General features: G+C 55.2%; 2 protein-coding genes across 2 annotated transcripts; one reads left to right on the top strand and one right to left on the bottom strand.

Moving 5' to 3' along the window:
- Positions 1-2902: 2902 nt before the first annotated feature.
- LOC34621783 (proteasome subunit beta type-5) lies at positions 2903-5205 on the bottom strand. The gene is made up of 8 exons (XM_026334185.1): positions 5122-5205; positions 4845-4944; positions 4499-4584; positions 4223-4301; positions 3809-3881; positions 3543-3617; positions 3296-3387; positions 2903-3045 (listed from the first exon to the last, which is right to left on the bottom strand). Exons 1-8 carry the CDS (start codon positions 5203-5205, stop codon positions 2903-2905), a joined length of 732 nt encoding a protein of 243 aa, XP_026189970.1.
- Positions 5206-8490: 3285 nt separating this feature from the next.
- Positions 8491-13655, top strand: LOC34621784. The gene is made up of 8 exons (XM_026334184.1): positions 8491-8688; positions 8745-8812; positions 9171-9269; positions 10641-10972; positions 11380-11453; positions 11732-11783; positions 12002-12157; positions 13198-13655. The coding sequence occupies exons 1-8, from the start codon at positions 8491-8493 to the stop codon at positions 13653-13655; spliced, it is 1437 nt and encodes a 478-aa protein (XP_026189969.1).
- The last annotated feature ends 2867 nt before the right edge of the window (positions 13656-16522 follow it).

Genomic DNA, 16522 nt, shown 5'->3' with positions numbered 1-16522 from the left:
GCAGATAGCTGACGGTGAGGCTCCCCAAGAGCTGCGCTCTTTAGCTCCTTAAATCCAGGAATGGGAGCAGACGCTTTGCTCTCCACGCAGCGCATGCGTCCTCCTCTGATCGCAGCAGCAGCAGCAGCCAGGGGGAAGGGAGCGCAACCGGGGGGGAGAAGGTCCGAAAGTCAAAGGCTGCCGGAGGGAGTCTGTGTGTTCAAAAGGGGGAGCGTGCAGACAGACTTCCAAAAGGCAACCACCTGCAACGTGGCTGGGGCTGTTTTGGTGCTGCTGCTGCAGCGGCTGCGGCCCTCGCAGAAGACGCCGAGGCATAAGGAGCACTCTTCTTGCCAGACACCTCTACGCTATGCAACCCGCCAACAGATCCACACAGCAAAATGAACGTTCCCGAAGAATTTCTATGGGTGCGGTCGAGCAAGGTGGCGCGTTCCCCCCTTCTTCCCCCGCCCTTCCTAGTCGCAAGCTCCTCTGCAGGTGTCTCTCCACCTAGCTGTAGTGTAGCTGCCCAACATGTGGACGTGTCGCACCTGGGTAGTGCCTTTTAGGGGCCTGTAAAGGAGGTGCGAAGAAGGGAGGGGCTAAACATCGCAGCTTTGGCCGCTTCAGACATATATTGTTATACCTATATATACGCACTAATACAGATATGCTTGTACGCTGTGTCTCTGTATGTGTGTGTGCTTAATGGGGTTTGGCATTTGAGCGCAGAGTAGAACTCAGTTCGAAGAGGCAACCGTAACGCTCCCCGAAGGCAGCTCTACCACGGTGTATGGCCTCAAGACTTTGCAGAGCCTCGCTTCTCCCTGGACGTTGCAGCCCTTGGCAGACGGCTCGGAGGGGCCTTACGTGCTGACGGAGACGTATCCTTCTGCCTAAGATGATGTTTTTCTCTCCTGGATGGGTGAAAGGGGCAGCACGGCGGTACGCTGGGCTAACCCGCCACGCCGCCTCGCAAGCCTTGCTTCGAACCCGCTGCGGTTGCTGCCTCCTCTGCCTTCCCCCATCCCTCCCTCCAAGAATACCCTGAACACCTTGGCTCAAGGATTTACGCAATCTGTGACAAGCGAGCGCGGACTCCCACAGAACGAGCGGATGAGACAGACCGTGCAACGTGTGTGTGTGGGTGTGTATGTGTGTTCTTCTTTTTGTGCCTCCTCTGCACCCCCAGGCCGAACCCGCAATTGCCCAGAAGAGTTCTTCTGAGGAAGCGGAGCACGCAAAGGTTGCGGCAGAGATGGAAGGAAGAAACATCTGGTGGCTGCAGGAAAAACTGCGGCTGCAATGGCAGCTGCGCCTCCTGACGCATTCTTACCTTGGGGGGGCGCCCTGGCAACGGCGGACGAAGCTGCGTCTGTCAACCCTTTCAGCCTTGCAGCTCAGCAAGTTGTGTCAGCAAGTGAGTTGTTTTTGCGGTGCTTGCACATGCATGTGCGGGGTAACGAAGGCTACCTGCACAGTACCTTGAGCAGGCCCCTCCGATCAAGAAAAAGACTCAAACCGTGGCTCTCATCCTCGCCCTTCCTTTCTCCTCCTCCTCTCCCTCCCCCCCTCCCGCTGTATCTAGTAAGGCGCTGCCTGCTGGAGGCCTCCTGAGAAGGGCAGGCCGGCTGGACTGCCATGCACCTTACCCTGTGCCGCCTCCTGGTTCGACTCAGTCAAAGACTTTGACGTAGCGTGGCGTAACGCACCCGAAAAAGCCCGTAGGTTTAATGCAAAAATAAAGTACCGGGGCATGCTCTGCCAAATAAGGCCTCTTCTCGTGCTCCCTCCTACGTTTCCCCTACGCCTGGCGGCTACCTGTGCCTGTGTCTACGTCTCAACTGTGCGGGTTGTGCAACGGCGTATTTCATGCCTCTCAGGAGCAGCAGCGCAGGAGGAGCTCAAAAAGCCCGTAAAGCTACTCGAGTTTCTTCTTCGAGAGAGAGCTGTTCTAGCCTCCGCCCCCTGGTCGCTGCCGTGTCCAACGAGATCTGCACCAGCAAGCCTGTGGATATGCTTGTATGCCTCTAGTAATCAACACCCCCCCGGCCTACTGCTCACTGCCCCTCCCTCCTAAATCGCACTATTTAGGATACATGTACGCCCTTTATCTTCATAAAATTCAAACTTGCATGCGCAAAAAGATCCACGCCCACGCCACTACAGCCGCTGTCAGAGGGGCCGCGTCCTACCACGCGTGCGACGCATGCGTGTCGTCCGCTATCTTTGACCTTCGTATGATTTTCAGTTCTCTTTGAATAGAATAAACTAGACGGATAGAGTGTGCCTGCTGCGCAGATGAACGGGATGAGACTATTAGAGGGCCTTCTGGTGTACGGACTGGCGGTGGTCTTCCTCCTCCTGTACCTGTCGCTACGCCGGCAAGAGACATTGGCTACCAGAGGGGAAATCCATTGAATTTATGCGAACAAGGTCCTTCTAAGGCCCCTCATTCCCACCGCCAGCGTCTCCTCATGGGATACCTTTCTTGTCAACCCCTAATCGAGTTTGTTCAAGCGAGCTGCAGGCGCCGGTTAAGAAGCAACACGACAGGCCTCTACGTACGCAGCAAAACAGCGGCACGTGCTGTACCTGCAACAGCCCCTACTGCTGTGCAGATCAACGGCGTCGCATATTTGGGCGTGGCGCCTCAGCGCACGGCAGAGCTCTAGCGGATGAGCATGGTACTTCTGACGGGAGGAGTGCGAGCGACTTTTGCCTGCTTTTTACACGTGCAAGTTGGGCTCTCAGAGGCAACTGCCATCCGTTCCTGAAGCGCACAAGGCCGCCCGCACTGGTGTACGCACTGCTTGCGCTGCCTACGCTGTAAAGGCGTGCGGCTGTGGCTGCGGCCTACTGAACCCCTGCTCTCAAGACATATTTCTACCGAATTTTGAAGAGTTCGTCATGGCTAAAGCAGTCAGATAGCATATACAGTTCGCAGGCGAAGGGAAGAGGCACGGGGTGTACACGCACCCTTTTCTGCTGCATAGGCGTAGTGCAACGCGCTGACGTCCGCAGCAGCCACCACGCGCTTCCATCCGCCGCGATGGCAGTGATAGACTGTGGGGAGAGCAGCAAACAAGAGGCACAAGCAACCCCCGTCAATGGGAGTTCTCAGAGTACCTCGCCTTCCCACGAAAACGCTGGATGCAATCTCCCTAGAAACACACGTTTCTGGGGTGTATTCGCATCTTCAGTCAAGCGCTACGCTGCGTGACTGAAGAAGAGACACCCGGGACGGCCCCGGCCGTACTGAAGAGTCAACAGCGAGGAGCATTCAAAAGGCATCTACTACTCGCAAAACACATACCTCTGCATACACCCCCCGAGCCACCGTCTCTGTGAGTTGCGTGGTAAATTGCACGGCGTCCTAGCTCAACGGCCTCCTCCTCCGTCATGCCCCTGTAGAAAAAAGCGCAGTAACACCTTGCACAAAAATGAGGACGCATGCTTTCTCGTTGCTGTTGCTGTTGCTGCTGCTACACTGCTGCTACGGGTGCGTTTGCAGCTCTAGGTAAAAAAACGCGGGGCAGCCTTCGAACTAAAAGGGGACTTGCCATCTGTAGGTGTTGTCGAGCACACCGTACGCGAAGGTGCTACCACTGCCACAGGAGAAAAGATTTCCCTTAAGGCTGCACGCAGCAGCACACAGAAAACAACGCCACGCCTCGATTTGTCCACCTGCCCTGGCCTCGTTGCCTAGGGGTACCCCATCTCGCTGCACTTCACGCAACTTCATTGCACCCCGCGCATGCCCTTTGGCGAAAAAGGCGGAAAGCTGTACGGTGCTTGACAGCAGCAGCAGCCTTGGCCTCCTGCATACCGCGTGGCCTTGTCATCGACGAAATACAATTCGGGTTCGTCTTTTGTTGCATTCCACCCCGCAATCATGGTGCCTAAATTCCCAGGAAGTCAAAACACGAAGAAAGAGTGCAGTAAAAAGCAGCAGCAGTAGCGCAGCAAAGCAAAGCAGCAAAACAGCAGCAGCAGTAGCGCAGCAAAGCAAAGCAGCAAAACAGCAGCAGCAGTAGCACAGCAAAGCGCCTTGAAGCCGCTAGCCATCATGTACAAACGCAGCAGCACTGTTTGGCTAAAGCCCTCCACGTTCTTTCTGAGAAGGGAGGGAGGGGGAGACGAGGAACAACCAGTCCTGTCTTGTTTCGCTAGCTCTACACTACCAAAGGCTCAGTCGCGGAGGGAGGGAAAGGACGGGAAGGCCGTTTGTGCTACCAAGTACCGCAGCAAAGGCCGTAGCCTCTCCATGAATAGAAAATGTTTGCTAGCAAGTTGGAAGCCGCTGCGACGGGTATCTTCTCCTGAAGCGCGCATTTAGCGTAGTAGACATGCAGTCGTATGGGCCTCCTTTAAAATACTGTGCATCATAATCTTCCAACTAACTCAGAGCAAGCTTCGAATGGCAGCATACAGGGGGGGGGCTAAGAGGAGACTTGTACCGCCGAGGAGGCTCGAGGCAAGAGGTAAAAGAACTGTCTTTCTCTATATTCCAGCACACCTGATTTCTTAGTTCAAAGAGTCTGCACAGCTTGGAAAGGTATCTCTCCCAGTAGCTGCAGTCCGCCGCTCCTCCAGCCATTGTTCCTGCAGACATGCGCACATGCGTGTGGCAGGAGCAGACACAAGGCGTAAGGGTGTTTCTCAAGCGGCGTGCTCGTGAACAGTGCCAGGCAGAAACAGAAGGCGCGCACAGTAGGAAACGCATTGCACACACGTGCAACAGCTGGACAGCCTCATGCACCGCGTTCATGCATGGCAAGAAGCACAGCCACACTCATGAGCTGCGCGAGGAGGGGTGTCGATACACCAGACGCCCGCGCCTGTGAGCCAACACATACACACACCCAAAATAACGTCAGAAATCTCCAACACCTTGCAAACCGTCTGACTGCTTATAAACGTTCCCATTGAGGCTCTGCTGTCCACAGCAATGACGATGCCTCCCTGCAGCACAGCCAACAGACACACAGTCGAAAAGATCGGACGCGTTCACATTCACCCCACCACGCACGAAAGATATTTTCCCATCTCATTTCTTTGTCTAGGGCTGCATAATAAAGGACAAACGCTGCTTTTCGCTGGCACGAGAATGCAAAAAGAGAGAATTTACGCCCCTCGCACCTGGTATGCAAATCCCAGGGTCGTCGTGCCTTTCTTCACTGCCATTGAAGTACTGCCCCCGCTAGAAGCTGAGGGAGGGTTCATGTGGAGGGAAAACGGGGAGGGCAGCCGCTTGTTGCATTCGAAGAGGCGCGATGCAAAAGCCGCAGGCTGCAGATCGCGTGGGAAACGCAGTCGCAGTGCACGTAGTTTCTGCCAGAAAAAGACGCTCTACCCAGAACTGGGAAAAAGGTCTCAGAATCGCTTTCCCAGTCCACACAGAGATGTGCGCTCAAGAGAACACAGCTGTGCATTGGGACGAAAAAATGATGGAAGTAGATGCCACGTTTCGAAAATCGTCCTCGCTACCCGTCCGAGCTTCAGGGGAGGGGGGCGTGAAAGGCCTCACATGCTGCACTGGCGCCAGCACAAACTTTCCTGGGGCTAAGTCAAAACACGACGTGTCTTGTACTTCTTCATCAACGGCATCCATCGGGTTGGGAGTATCCCAAATGCTCAAGTCAGCAACATACGCCATTTTCTATAAGCTGCAGAGCAAGGTCATATACAGGAGGAAAGGTTGCAAGTGCCTAAAAAGCGTCTGATGACGTAATTGATAGGGCAAACACATGTACCTTGCGGTGGTATGTCTCGCAATCGTGGCAAGTGCGACGTACTGTGCAGATGCGTGGTGTGCAGCGAAGATTCATGCGGCGCACGCGTCTTGAGCCGAACGCTGAGCTCAGTTGGTCCCCCTTCAACAGGTAGAATGACTTATAAATGAAAAGTATCCGGAAAGAAAAGCCAGCAAAGAGGCGAGAATTTCTTTTTGTTCATGAAAAAGGCAGCCAGGGCACGGGGGCTGCGCTTCCCAGGGGGGGATGGAAAGCCGCTCGCTATGTCCAGCAGACCTTGTAGAGCGACACCAGAATTAAACGATTCTTATAGCTTCAGAAAAGTGATGTTACCATGCGGTTAGCGCGAAATTGTGTCTCTTCCTCCCGCATGCAAACACCCGATGGAAGCGGTTGTTACGAGTGGCGGCCATGCTGAATCACGTTCCCTCCATAGTTGCAGCCGCCGACCAGGCGCATAGTTTCAATGTCTTCGACGCTTAACCGTCATTCCTGGATGCTCTTTCTGCAATGTCAGTATTTAGGTGTTGTCATCAACAACGCATTTCCGCAGCCCGGTAGAATTTCGCTTTTATGGAGAAGAACTACCCGTTTCAGCAGCTCCTGCTGTGTAGGCTGACAGGTGGTTGGGAACACTCCTTCCAGCATATTTCAGTGATAATTCTCAGTAAAGAGCCGGTAAACAGCGGGGGGCGTCCACGCGGTCAAGTCGCCGTATACCACCACTACTGCGGAGCCCCCTCGGCAAGTTGGGATATTGAGAGGAACCTGCAATTCCACGCACCACGTCCAGCTTCTTCGAAGTGAACCCACAAAAGAAATAAGATGGACGCGGTATGCATTGCACAATGGGCAAAGAAGCCGTTGTACTCTTGAAGTTTCTGCTGCCGGTGTCTTGCTGGTTGACTGGATCTTCTATTCGTCTTTCGCTCCAAACAGTGAACCACCGCCTCTCGTTTCTCACAATGTACTTACACCTAAAAACAGATTATTTCCGTTTCGTCCCATGTCTCTTTCGCACTGTTGCTGTAGCCCCTTTTTTGCAGAAACTCGCGGGTGTAGTAGAGGCAGAGGTCTTCCCGCCTACTGTCACTGGCTGCCTCACCTTCCGTCTGTCCTCCTGTTTTACCCTTGCGCCCCTTGTTGTGGAGCACCCCCCTCCTGCCTGTCATTTCTTCGGCGCAGACAGAATGCACAGTCCACGCGGAGGGTCCGTGGGCTTCTCTTTCTGTCGCTCATTTCGCTCAGTAAGTGCATGCCTCTTGCGCCTCTACCTCTGGCTCTCCCCGACTCCCCGGCTCAGATTTGCTGCCGCCAACAGTCAGTTCATCGGGTGTATCGGTGGCGCTGTGTACAGAGAAGTTGCTGCCGACGCGGGAAATATCGCCGACATTCGGATCAGCCGTTTCGCCTCTAGAGCTGTATTAACAGCCGCGCTGCTTCTTCCACCGGTACGCAGGCTTGCTGCACTTTCTGTAGAGTCCATGGAGTCAGAAATCATTTGATCTTTGCGGGAGCTGCCTGAGTGGCGGGCGCCTCACGAGCCGCATGCGCGGCGCTCTGACAGCAGACTAAGCGCAGCCTTCATTTTAGCAGCTTACATGCGCAATCCTGCAGGCTTTGAGTACTTGTTGCTTTGTTTTGTTGGGTGGGAACCTTAGGGCGCAGACGCGGAGCTCAGCGCGCGACTAAACAAGAGACCAGAGTGGAGTTTCTTTTTCACTGCAACCCCCCGCGACTGCATGTGCAGCAGGAAGAGCTTCCAGAGAGGCCGTTCTAGCAGCCTGCTTGAAGGGTATTGCAGCAAGGACGGATGTTGCTGCTTGCCATCAAACCAATCTGAGGGCTTCTGCATGGCTGTGTTGATGCCTGGCCGCCTCCTGCCGACGCATCTTCTCGATGAAGTTTTCGACGTTCTCGATAAGCACGGCTGCAGCGTTCATCGGTAACTGACTTGGAGGGGTAGTGGCGATGGCAGTAATGGTGCGAGTGGTGTTGAGGCGCTGCGTGTGTTGCCTGGCTGGTGTCGACTGCTGCGCCGTTCGCTGCTGTCAGCTAGCTACTGCGGCTCCTTGAACGTTCCCTGATTCATATTTATGAGGGATGAAAAGAGAAGAAGGGACTGAGGACTACTCTGACGAGCATCCTTGGCGTTGCTTTTTTCGAGTTCAGCGCGGCAACGACCCTCCAGGAGCCGCTCGTGTATCAGAGCACGCGAAGACGTCTCCTGTTGACAGTGGAATTTGAGGCACCTGCTGCCTTAGTGGGGCTTTTAGGGTGAGGCTTCTTGGCTGGTTCTTTCGGCATGTGGGCTGTTTCTCTCCGCATGAACTTATTAGCGCCTCCAGCTCTGAGAGGGTGCACGGCTTCCTCACCTGCCAGCAGCTGCGCTTTCGAAGAAATGCCGCTCTGCGTGTGTGTATGAGGGGGGTGGTGAATGAAGCGGGCATGCAGCTCCGGGATCTGACGCGAAATTCTGGCGGGGTGAATTGTGTGCAAGCAGGCCCCCTCGAGGGGGGTTGATGACGGACTTTTACAACCTTCTCTCTGCCAATTATTTGTGGAGCGTTCGTCGGCGCGGCTTTGTGCGTCTGATGGACGGCTTGGACGTTTTCTCTTGTCTGGAGGCACCTTTTGACTGCGCGTGGGGAGCGAAGATCGCCCCTGTTTGTTGAGGCCGCTAGCTCCGTCTTCAGCGACACCCGAACCATGTGCGTGCTGCATGCAGGAGAAACAGCCTAAGCTGAGAACCTGGATGCTCCTTCAGTTGAGGGGGGAAAAAGGCGTTCCAGCCTGCAGAGACGCTCTGCAGGCTGGAACGCATGCAGCAGAGGCAACGGAGGAAGCGCCGTCTGCGTCTCCGCCTGCGAGGCTTGCAGGGGATAAAGCGGTGAGCTGCGTGAAATTTCAGACCGCACAGAAGGAAGAACGCTACCAGCAACTCGAGCCAGCGGTTTCTTCCTTGCACTCCCTTTCAGGCAACAAGGTCTGAGAGGTTTTTCTTTTCAGGGTGCACTGCAGCCAAAGGGCTCCTCCTTGTCGCTGGCCTTCCTTCTGTACTGCTTGCAACGGCAGGGGTAAGCAGCAGCAGCAGCGCTATGGAGGCTACTACCCGCTGCAGGGGATGCCGCTGATGCAGTCGCTCTATAACACAAAGCGCATGCAGCAGTGAGGGGGGGCGTATCAAGACACCACAGCGAGAGAGAGGAAAAGCTCCTGAAAAAATATTTTGAGCTGGCTCCTCTCTCTATCTGGCCCCTCTATATCTGGCCGTGCAAATGCACATCTCTCCGTGCATGGCCATCTTGAGCAGTACATCTCTTCCGCAAGTGCACCGCACCTTCGTAGATACACCTGGGCAAGTGCGAAGAAAAAAACTGAGATGAGGTGTTTCGCTGCTGTCTCGCTGCTTTTGCTGCTGTCTGTTGGTGGCAGTTACCGGCTTTCTGTATACACCACGGCTTCCATGAAGGCGCCGCACAAAGAAGCACAGGAAGCGGCACAGTCTTTTGTCGCTGTGATATCGCCGGTACGGTGCCACGAGGCATGCCGCATGCTGCCGAAAAGATAGTCTGAGTCGGCTGCTCGCTGGCAGGGGCCCTCACAACACCCAGGAGGAGAGCCACCGCGATTTGGCCTTGTGGATTTCTAGCTGCAGCTAGGCGAGAGCGACAAGGGAAAAGCCGCGTATGGGAAGGCGGCGTGAATAAGCAGCTGGCTGTCGCTTTGCTGTCGCTGTTGCTGCTGACAGGGTTTGCCCAGTGTTGCCTGCGACTTTTACGGCTGCGCGCCTCCCTGGATGGAGGAAGATGCTCTGCTGCCCCTTCTGGGTATGGCGAAGGGTGGGGGGAGGTGTGCGCTTGTTGCCCATGTCTTTGTTGTTGCTGCTGCTGCTGACGGGCTTGCCGTCTGTTGTTGGGTGTCGCTGCCTTCGTTCCTGACAAGAGTTCAGGCAGGGAGAGGGAGGGCAGCAGGGCGGCTACAGCGCCTGACTAGTGGCTCGATACTGTAGACGTGAATCCGGTAGATTTTCGCCACGGAGGTTTCTGCCGCTGCTGCTGCTAGAGTGCTACAATTTGTTCAGGCCTCTGCGCCTGGCAAGTTCGTCGATTCGCCGACGCTTTCCAGCTGCATGCCTCTCAAGAGGGGCATGCAGGACGTGGTGACGCGCCTAGCACCCCCCGTAGCTGTAGTGACACTGGCGGCGGCAAGCAGGAGGAGGAGGAAGAAAGCCTCTGCAGGCTTTGCGTCTCGTCTGCGGAAACAGTTCTCTCTGTACCCCACGGTTCTGCGCAAAACAACCACACGGGCAGGGGCAGCGCCAACGCCTCGCAGCCTCACCTGAGAAATCCGCTGCGTCCGTAAGTCTTGCACCCTCAGGGGTTGTTCTGCATGCAGCGTCTCGCGCATTAGCCACTGATGTTGAGCTGAAATTGCTTCGCGGATGCTGCGCGCTTTTTCTGGCGTAGGTTACTTGTCCAAGCCGTAAAACGTGAGGACTTACAAGTCGCCTTTAGCGTGCACGGCATCGCTCCCTGTTGAACACCTTCCTCTCACAGCGCTTAGACTGTAGTAGGCATCGAGCGAGAGAGAGAAAGAGAGAAAGACAGTCGCTCTCCCCGTATACACACGCCTCTAGGGCTGCCTGCTTGAAGCGTAAGCTGCGCCGTTGTTGGACATGTCTGTAGAGGGGTGTCTGCGAAGTTTGACGGCTGAGAAGCTTCCCTCACGCCTCGTCGTTGCAATCTGCCAAACGGACAGGTGTGCGACTAGACATACATATACTGCTTGCGAGCACTTCAGCGAGGGGAGGGGCAGGCTTACTGCGCTCTTGCACTGCGGCTCCTTCGAAAAAATGACTTCTCCTAGCTTTTGTACTGTGCGAAAATTTGCGTTTTTCCCCAGCCAACCAACAGCACCGAACGGAACGTGCAAGGTGGATGGCAAGGCGCTGCTGAAACAGCGTCTGCCAGTGCCAGATCGCCCTCCTCAGCAAACTGCCATTGCACCTGGTGCTCATGAAGACACCACATGGAGATTCTCGTCTGACAGCTCTAGTTCCGAAGACATGGAAGAAGAAGAAGAACAAGAAGGCTGTTGCACGCACATGCGTCGTGACGGTGCCTGCAACGGCAAGAAGGCTTATGAGCTGCTGATCATGCAGCAGCCGAATCTCTCTGTGCCTTTCATTGCAGCTGTGGCGGCTGCGGTCGAAGTGAACGGAGGCGTATTCAGCGGTGATTGCAAGTCTCAGATAGACAGACAGACAGCTGCAGGTTCTCTCTGCGCAGCGATGCTCCAAGTATAGATGCACAGGCAGTAGAGCTTGCTTGCTACCGTGTGTGTTTCAAGCGATTTGAACGGACGCTGTTTCTGAAGAGTACTGTGGCTGCCTTTGCAGATGGAGAAAACGTGTCTGTCGCCACGGCGCTTCTTGCAGTTCGCTTCACAGTGCTGCTGCTTGAAGAAGAGACTTCTTTGGATGCTCTGAGGAAGGCATTGCAGCAAGCAGCAGCGCGTGAGGCAGCCTGTGGCTCCCAGGTGTCTCTTGTGCGTGCTGATCTTCTTCTCGGCGCGCTGCGTTTCTTCTTCTTCCACTGGGTGGCTCCGGCATGCGTTGCTATGGGCAATTGTTGCGCCTTAGGAAGCGGCGGGGATTTTCTGCTGCGCCCAAGGAGCGTTGCTCCCTTGTGTCTCCACTTGGTGTGCTTCGACATGGTATGTGGGCTGCTGCTGCTGCTGCTGCATGCTCTGCAGCGCTGCGCCTGACGCTAGGGGGTAGAGCTGCTACTGCGCTGCTAGCGAAGCTCGCTTGGGGGTAGAGCTGCCACTGCGCTGCTAGCGAAGCTCGCTTGGGGGTAGAGCTGCTACTGCGCTGCTAGCGAAGCTCGCTTGGGGGTAGAGCTGCTACTGCGCTGCTTCGCGTTTGGACAGAAGCAGAGGCACTGCGCGGAGGGGTGGAAGTTTCGCTGCTGCGCGGTGGGCAGTCTGCACAGGATTCGACGTTGATTGAAGAGGAAGTCATCGACGAGCTTGCCGCTGAAAGAGGTGCGTGTCTGGTGGCGATCTGTGCGTGATTTGTGCAGTGTGCATGCCTCTGTCCTTCGGCTGTACGAAGGGCCGTTCGTGTGCGTGCTTTCCGTCAGCTTCGTGCGCAGCAGCAGACGCGAATGGCGGGAAAGGCAAGGGGAGAAAGGGAGGGCAGACGGCGAAAACAATAAATCGGTGTGCGGGGGTGGCTTTGTGGGGGGACGCTTTTGCTGTAGGAGTGGCGGCTCAAGTGGCGGCAATAACGCGGCAAGCGATGGGAGGCTCTGTTGCCTTCGCGAAAAGCCTCAGACAGCGTCTCAGCCTCCTAAAAGGACTTGATAGGTTCGATTCGTCGTCTTTAGGCTCAGAAACAGACCCTCTCCTCAACTCCCGTCCTACGTCTCTCTCTGTCTCTCGTCTCCTTTCCTCGACTCCCCTCTTAACTCTCCCTCTCGTCTCCTTGACTCTCTTCCCGTCTTGACGCTCTCTCTCTCTCGTCTCCTTTCCTCAACTCCCGCCTTCACTCTCTCTCTCGTCTCCGTCTCCTTGACGCTCTTTCTCTTTCTCGTCTCCTTTCCTCAACTCCCGCCTGAGCTCTCTCTCTCTCTCTCTCGTCTCCTCTCCTCTCCTCTTGTCCCCTGCCCCAGAGGCAACAAAGTTGGCTGCCGCGAAGGTGCAAACAAGCGTTTGCTTGCTGCAGCAGTAGCAGTAGCAACAGTAGCAGACATCCGTTCACGCTGGTGGCTGCTTCTCTGCATGCAAGCTGACAGCCTGCGAGTCTGTGACTCAGAGCTTCCCTTTCGCGCGTAGCCAACCGCCTTCAGCTGACGCGTGGTGCTGCGGTCCTCGTGCGGTGTCTGCTCGATCGTGGCGTGTATCTGGCAGTCCTCAGTGGCGGCTTTCAATTCTTTGCAGAGGATTTGCGTCGCAAGCTCGGCTTGAACTACGTCGCCGCTAATGCGCTTGTCTTCTCTGAAGACGGTAGGTGTCACTACAAGCTTCAGGAAGGCGGCACAGAGAACAGGGGAGGCGTGCGAAAACACAAAAAATGCTGGAGCCCACAATTGCAAACGAGGGCAATCGATCGCCAAGCACCTCGGGAAGGCCTTTCCACGGAGAAAAACAAATTGTTACGCAGAAATAATTGCACAGCTGCACACAGAGTACAGAGCTTTCGCAGGGCCAGACAGAGAGACAAAAAGAGAGATGAAACGAGATAAACTGACAGAGCTAGAGAAACGCACTCACGCCTAGGAGGGAGGGAGAAAGGAAGGGAAAGATCGATTGCTTACTCGTGCAGGGTAGGCCGCAGTAGGCAGCTACCTGATCCTGATTATGCACGGGGTGTCTCGAGAGAAACTGAGAATTTTAGTCGCATGAAAAGACGTCATTTATGGCCTCCGCACTGCCTACTACATGCACGGGGGTGCAGGTAAACTCGTTGGAGAACCGCGAGATCCGCTCATCACGCCAGAAGTAAAAGCGCAGACTTTGATAGAGCTGTCGACCAAGCTGCAAGATGCCCAAGGGAAGCAGCTGCAGGCACAACTCGATAAGGCTCTGCAGGAAGGGGCGGGTGGTCACGATGAGCCAAACCTGCAGAGCCTCCGCGCACTTGCAGCTGCACTCGAAGCGGCAACATCAGCGGCAGCGAAAGCAGCAGCAGCAGGGGCAAATGCAGCAGCAGTGGGGGATGGCAGCAACGATATTCTCATGTTGCAAGCAGCTGCAACAGGCATTGCCTTCTGCGCCAAAGAAAAAGTCCAAGCTGCGGTACCCCTACATCTGAACCGTCGAGATCTTTGCCTCCTTGCATTCTTCCTGGGAATTTCTTATCCCGTATGGCTGCTTGCTGACGCCGTGCCGTTGAACAAAACAGACAACAGCTAATCTTCTGGAGCCACCGCTGCATGCCCCTTTGCATCCCCTGGGCTCCACGTGAATCTATGTATATGTATGTGTGTATGTATATACATGTAATTTTGTACATAAATATTTTATTTATATGTAGATCAATGTATGTGCATACACTTATCTGCATGTTCTTTTGTGCATGTATGTGTGTATGTATGTATATATATCTCTAGATGTGCATACATACGTATGTTTGTGTGTATGAGTGCGTGCACTTAAGGAAAAAGGGACCGTGGAGGAGTCGCACAGAAGGACAGAAAAGGAGACGGCGGAGGAAACACAACGCAAACGAGCATCAGCAGACGGCACTAGCGTCATGATCTCTCCACCCGCCACAAAGGGCGAGACAGACACCTAGCTGCTCTCGAAAGCACAAATGCGTAAGGGTAGCGGCAGCTGAGCGCTAGCATGTCAGTTTGAAGAGGCCTTAAAGGCTGCAAAGACAACTCGATGCCACCCATCAGACTAAAATGAGGCCTTTTATAGGCTGGGAAGCGCACTCTCGACGGCAGCAGGGGCATAACGATGCTGCTTTGCCAGCCATGGTTTCTTCCTGGCTCTTTTCACTCCTTCATTTCCTGCTTTGTTAGCACACCGCATGGGCAAGCAGGCTAAGCTCTCTAAAAAGCGTAGAACGCGAGGAATTCTTAGTCCATCATGAATACGCCCAAGGAGGGCGCACTCAGAAGGGCACACTTAGCGTTGCCTCCTACGCTGGTTGAGTTGCTGTGGCTAGCCGTGGTCGTCAAAACGAGTGTTTCCTGCAGGAGCCGCTGTGTGCGTTGGTTTGCCGCCTTTGTATTTTTCGCGATAGACGCATGGAGAGAGTTGCACTCCCCGCTTCATAGCCAGTAATGAGAACACCCGAGGAGCCACGCCACTCACCCCTTACCCCTACAGCCCAGGGGAACAACGCCAGCTCACTACACCGCTTTGTTTAGGCTAGCTAGCTACACCTTCCGACACATGGTTGCACCGCTACCGACAGGCTACATCTCTATTTGTAAATACACATATATGTATATCAGTGTCTACATAACTGTAGACAGATATGTAGACATACATATCCAAACACGCAGCGTGCGTATTCTATCCAAACACGCAGCGTGCGTATTCTATCCAAACACGCAGCGTGCGTATTCTATCCAAACACACAGTGTGCGTATTCTATCCAAACACGCAGCGTGCGTATTCTATCCAGACACACAGTGTGCGTATTCTATCCAAACACACAGTGTGCCTATTCTATCCAAACACGCAGTGTGCGTATTCTATCCAAAGACACATGCCTAGAAAGAGCAGCCGCTGACTCTACGAAGCGCCGTACTACCACGTGCAGAGAGAGCGTCCTGGAAGACGGGGAGACGCGTGCGAGGGAAAGAAAAGCGCGTGAGGAAACGAATACGCAACAGTGCAGATTCGCAGAGGCACCAAAAGAAGGACGAACGAATTCGGCCGCTCAACGCTGGCAGGGTGAGGCGACAGGCTGAGACAAAATGCCCAAATGGGGAATCCGAAGGTGCCAGGCAACTGCAAACTACCAGCACTAACAAACGGTGGGGTTGTTGCAGAACGACGCGCTCGACGGAACCTGTGGCTGTGGCGAAAGTCTTCACATGCACTCTAGGCATGGGGATTGACTGCTACGGCCTCTTGCTACAGCGAAACACATGCCTTCCCTCTATAGCCTATACGCGAAGGGGTTGACAAGGCTGCTGCGCCACCAGCGCTGCTCGACGGAGTGCAGCTGCTGCCTACGCTGTTTACCGCTAAGGTGAGGGCACAGACGCGTTTTCTCCCCAGCGCACCAGCCTCGCAGCGCAGCCTTGCCTGCGGCTGCGCGAATCTAGCGGCGTCTGCAGACGCTCTCAAGCAGCGCCACCCTTGGCTGCGATGCGGATAGCAGCCTCACTCGCTCCAACTGTCTGCTGCTCCTGATGCTCGTGGTGCAGCTGTGCGCGCTGTTGAAACTGCTCTAACCTTGGCAGAACGCGCGGCGGCTGGAGCTCTGAATTCTGACGATCGCTCGGCTCCTGCTGCTGCTGCAGATGTTGTTGCCGTGGCTCCTGCTGCAGCGCGAACTCGGCGGAGTGCTGGGAGAGACACTGCTGCGCTTCGCCGTGTTGCCGCTGCAGCAGCGGCTGCTGCTGCTGCTCCTGCAGCCCTCTGTTGGGGAGAGGCTGGAAGGCACCTTGATTGGCAGCAGCAGCACTCTCCTCTACTCTTTGCAGATGCTGCTGCGACGGCATATACTTCAGCTTTCCTGACACTGCCACACCTGCAGGCAGCGGCTCCGTCTGCTGCACACGATCCAAGACGGGATGTACGTGCTGCTGCAAGGTCCTATGCGTCAGATGAAAATCGTTGCTTCTATTGTAAGTGCTGCTTCTACTGCTGCTGCTGCTGCTGCTGCTGCTTGCCTCGAAGGCTGCAAGCTCCTGCTGCGCTGGCAAAGCGCCTGGCTTGTGTGGGCTCTGCGGGAAGGCGTTTGCAGGAGCAGCTGCAAGACAGCTGCTGAGCTCTTTCACGCGTAGCTGCAAAGCAGAATATTCAGACTCGATCGCTTGCTTCTGTTTCTGCTCCTCATGCAGCTCGTGCTGCAACGCTGCTGCCTGAGCGCTGTGGTCTGCAGCACTCAGGTGTATCTGCTGCTGCAGCGCAGCCAACTGCCTCTGCGTAAGCAGCATCCTCCTGGATACGTTGTCGAGCTGCTGCTGCAGCAGAACCACCTGCTGCTGATAATTATGCAGTCGCAGTCGTTGCCCCTCTTGCGCAATTGCTGCAGCCGCTGCCGCATCGTTTTCTGCGGCTCCTAGCACGCCCTGCTGCTGCTGCTGCTGCTG

This window comes from Cyclospora cayetanensis, unplaced genomic scaffold (assembly GCF_002999335.1).
Source record: "Cyclospora cayetanensis isolate NF1_C8 unplaced genomic scaffold, CcayRef3 CcayRef3_contig_38, whole genome shotgun sequence".
Taxonomy (NCBI): Eukaryota; Apicomplexa; class Conoidasida; order Eucoccidiorida; family Eimeriidae; genus Cyclospora; species Cyclospora cayetanensis.
Note: the sequence above shows the minus strand (reverse complement) of the source record. Positions and strands in the feature narration are given on the sequence as shown.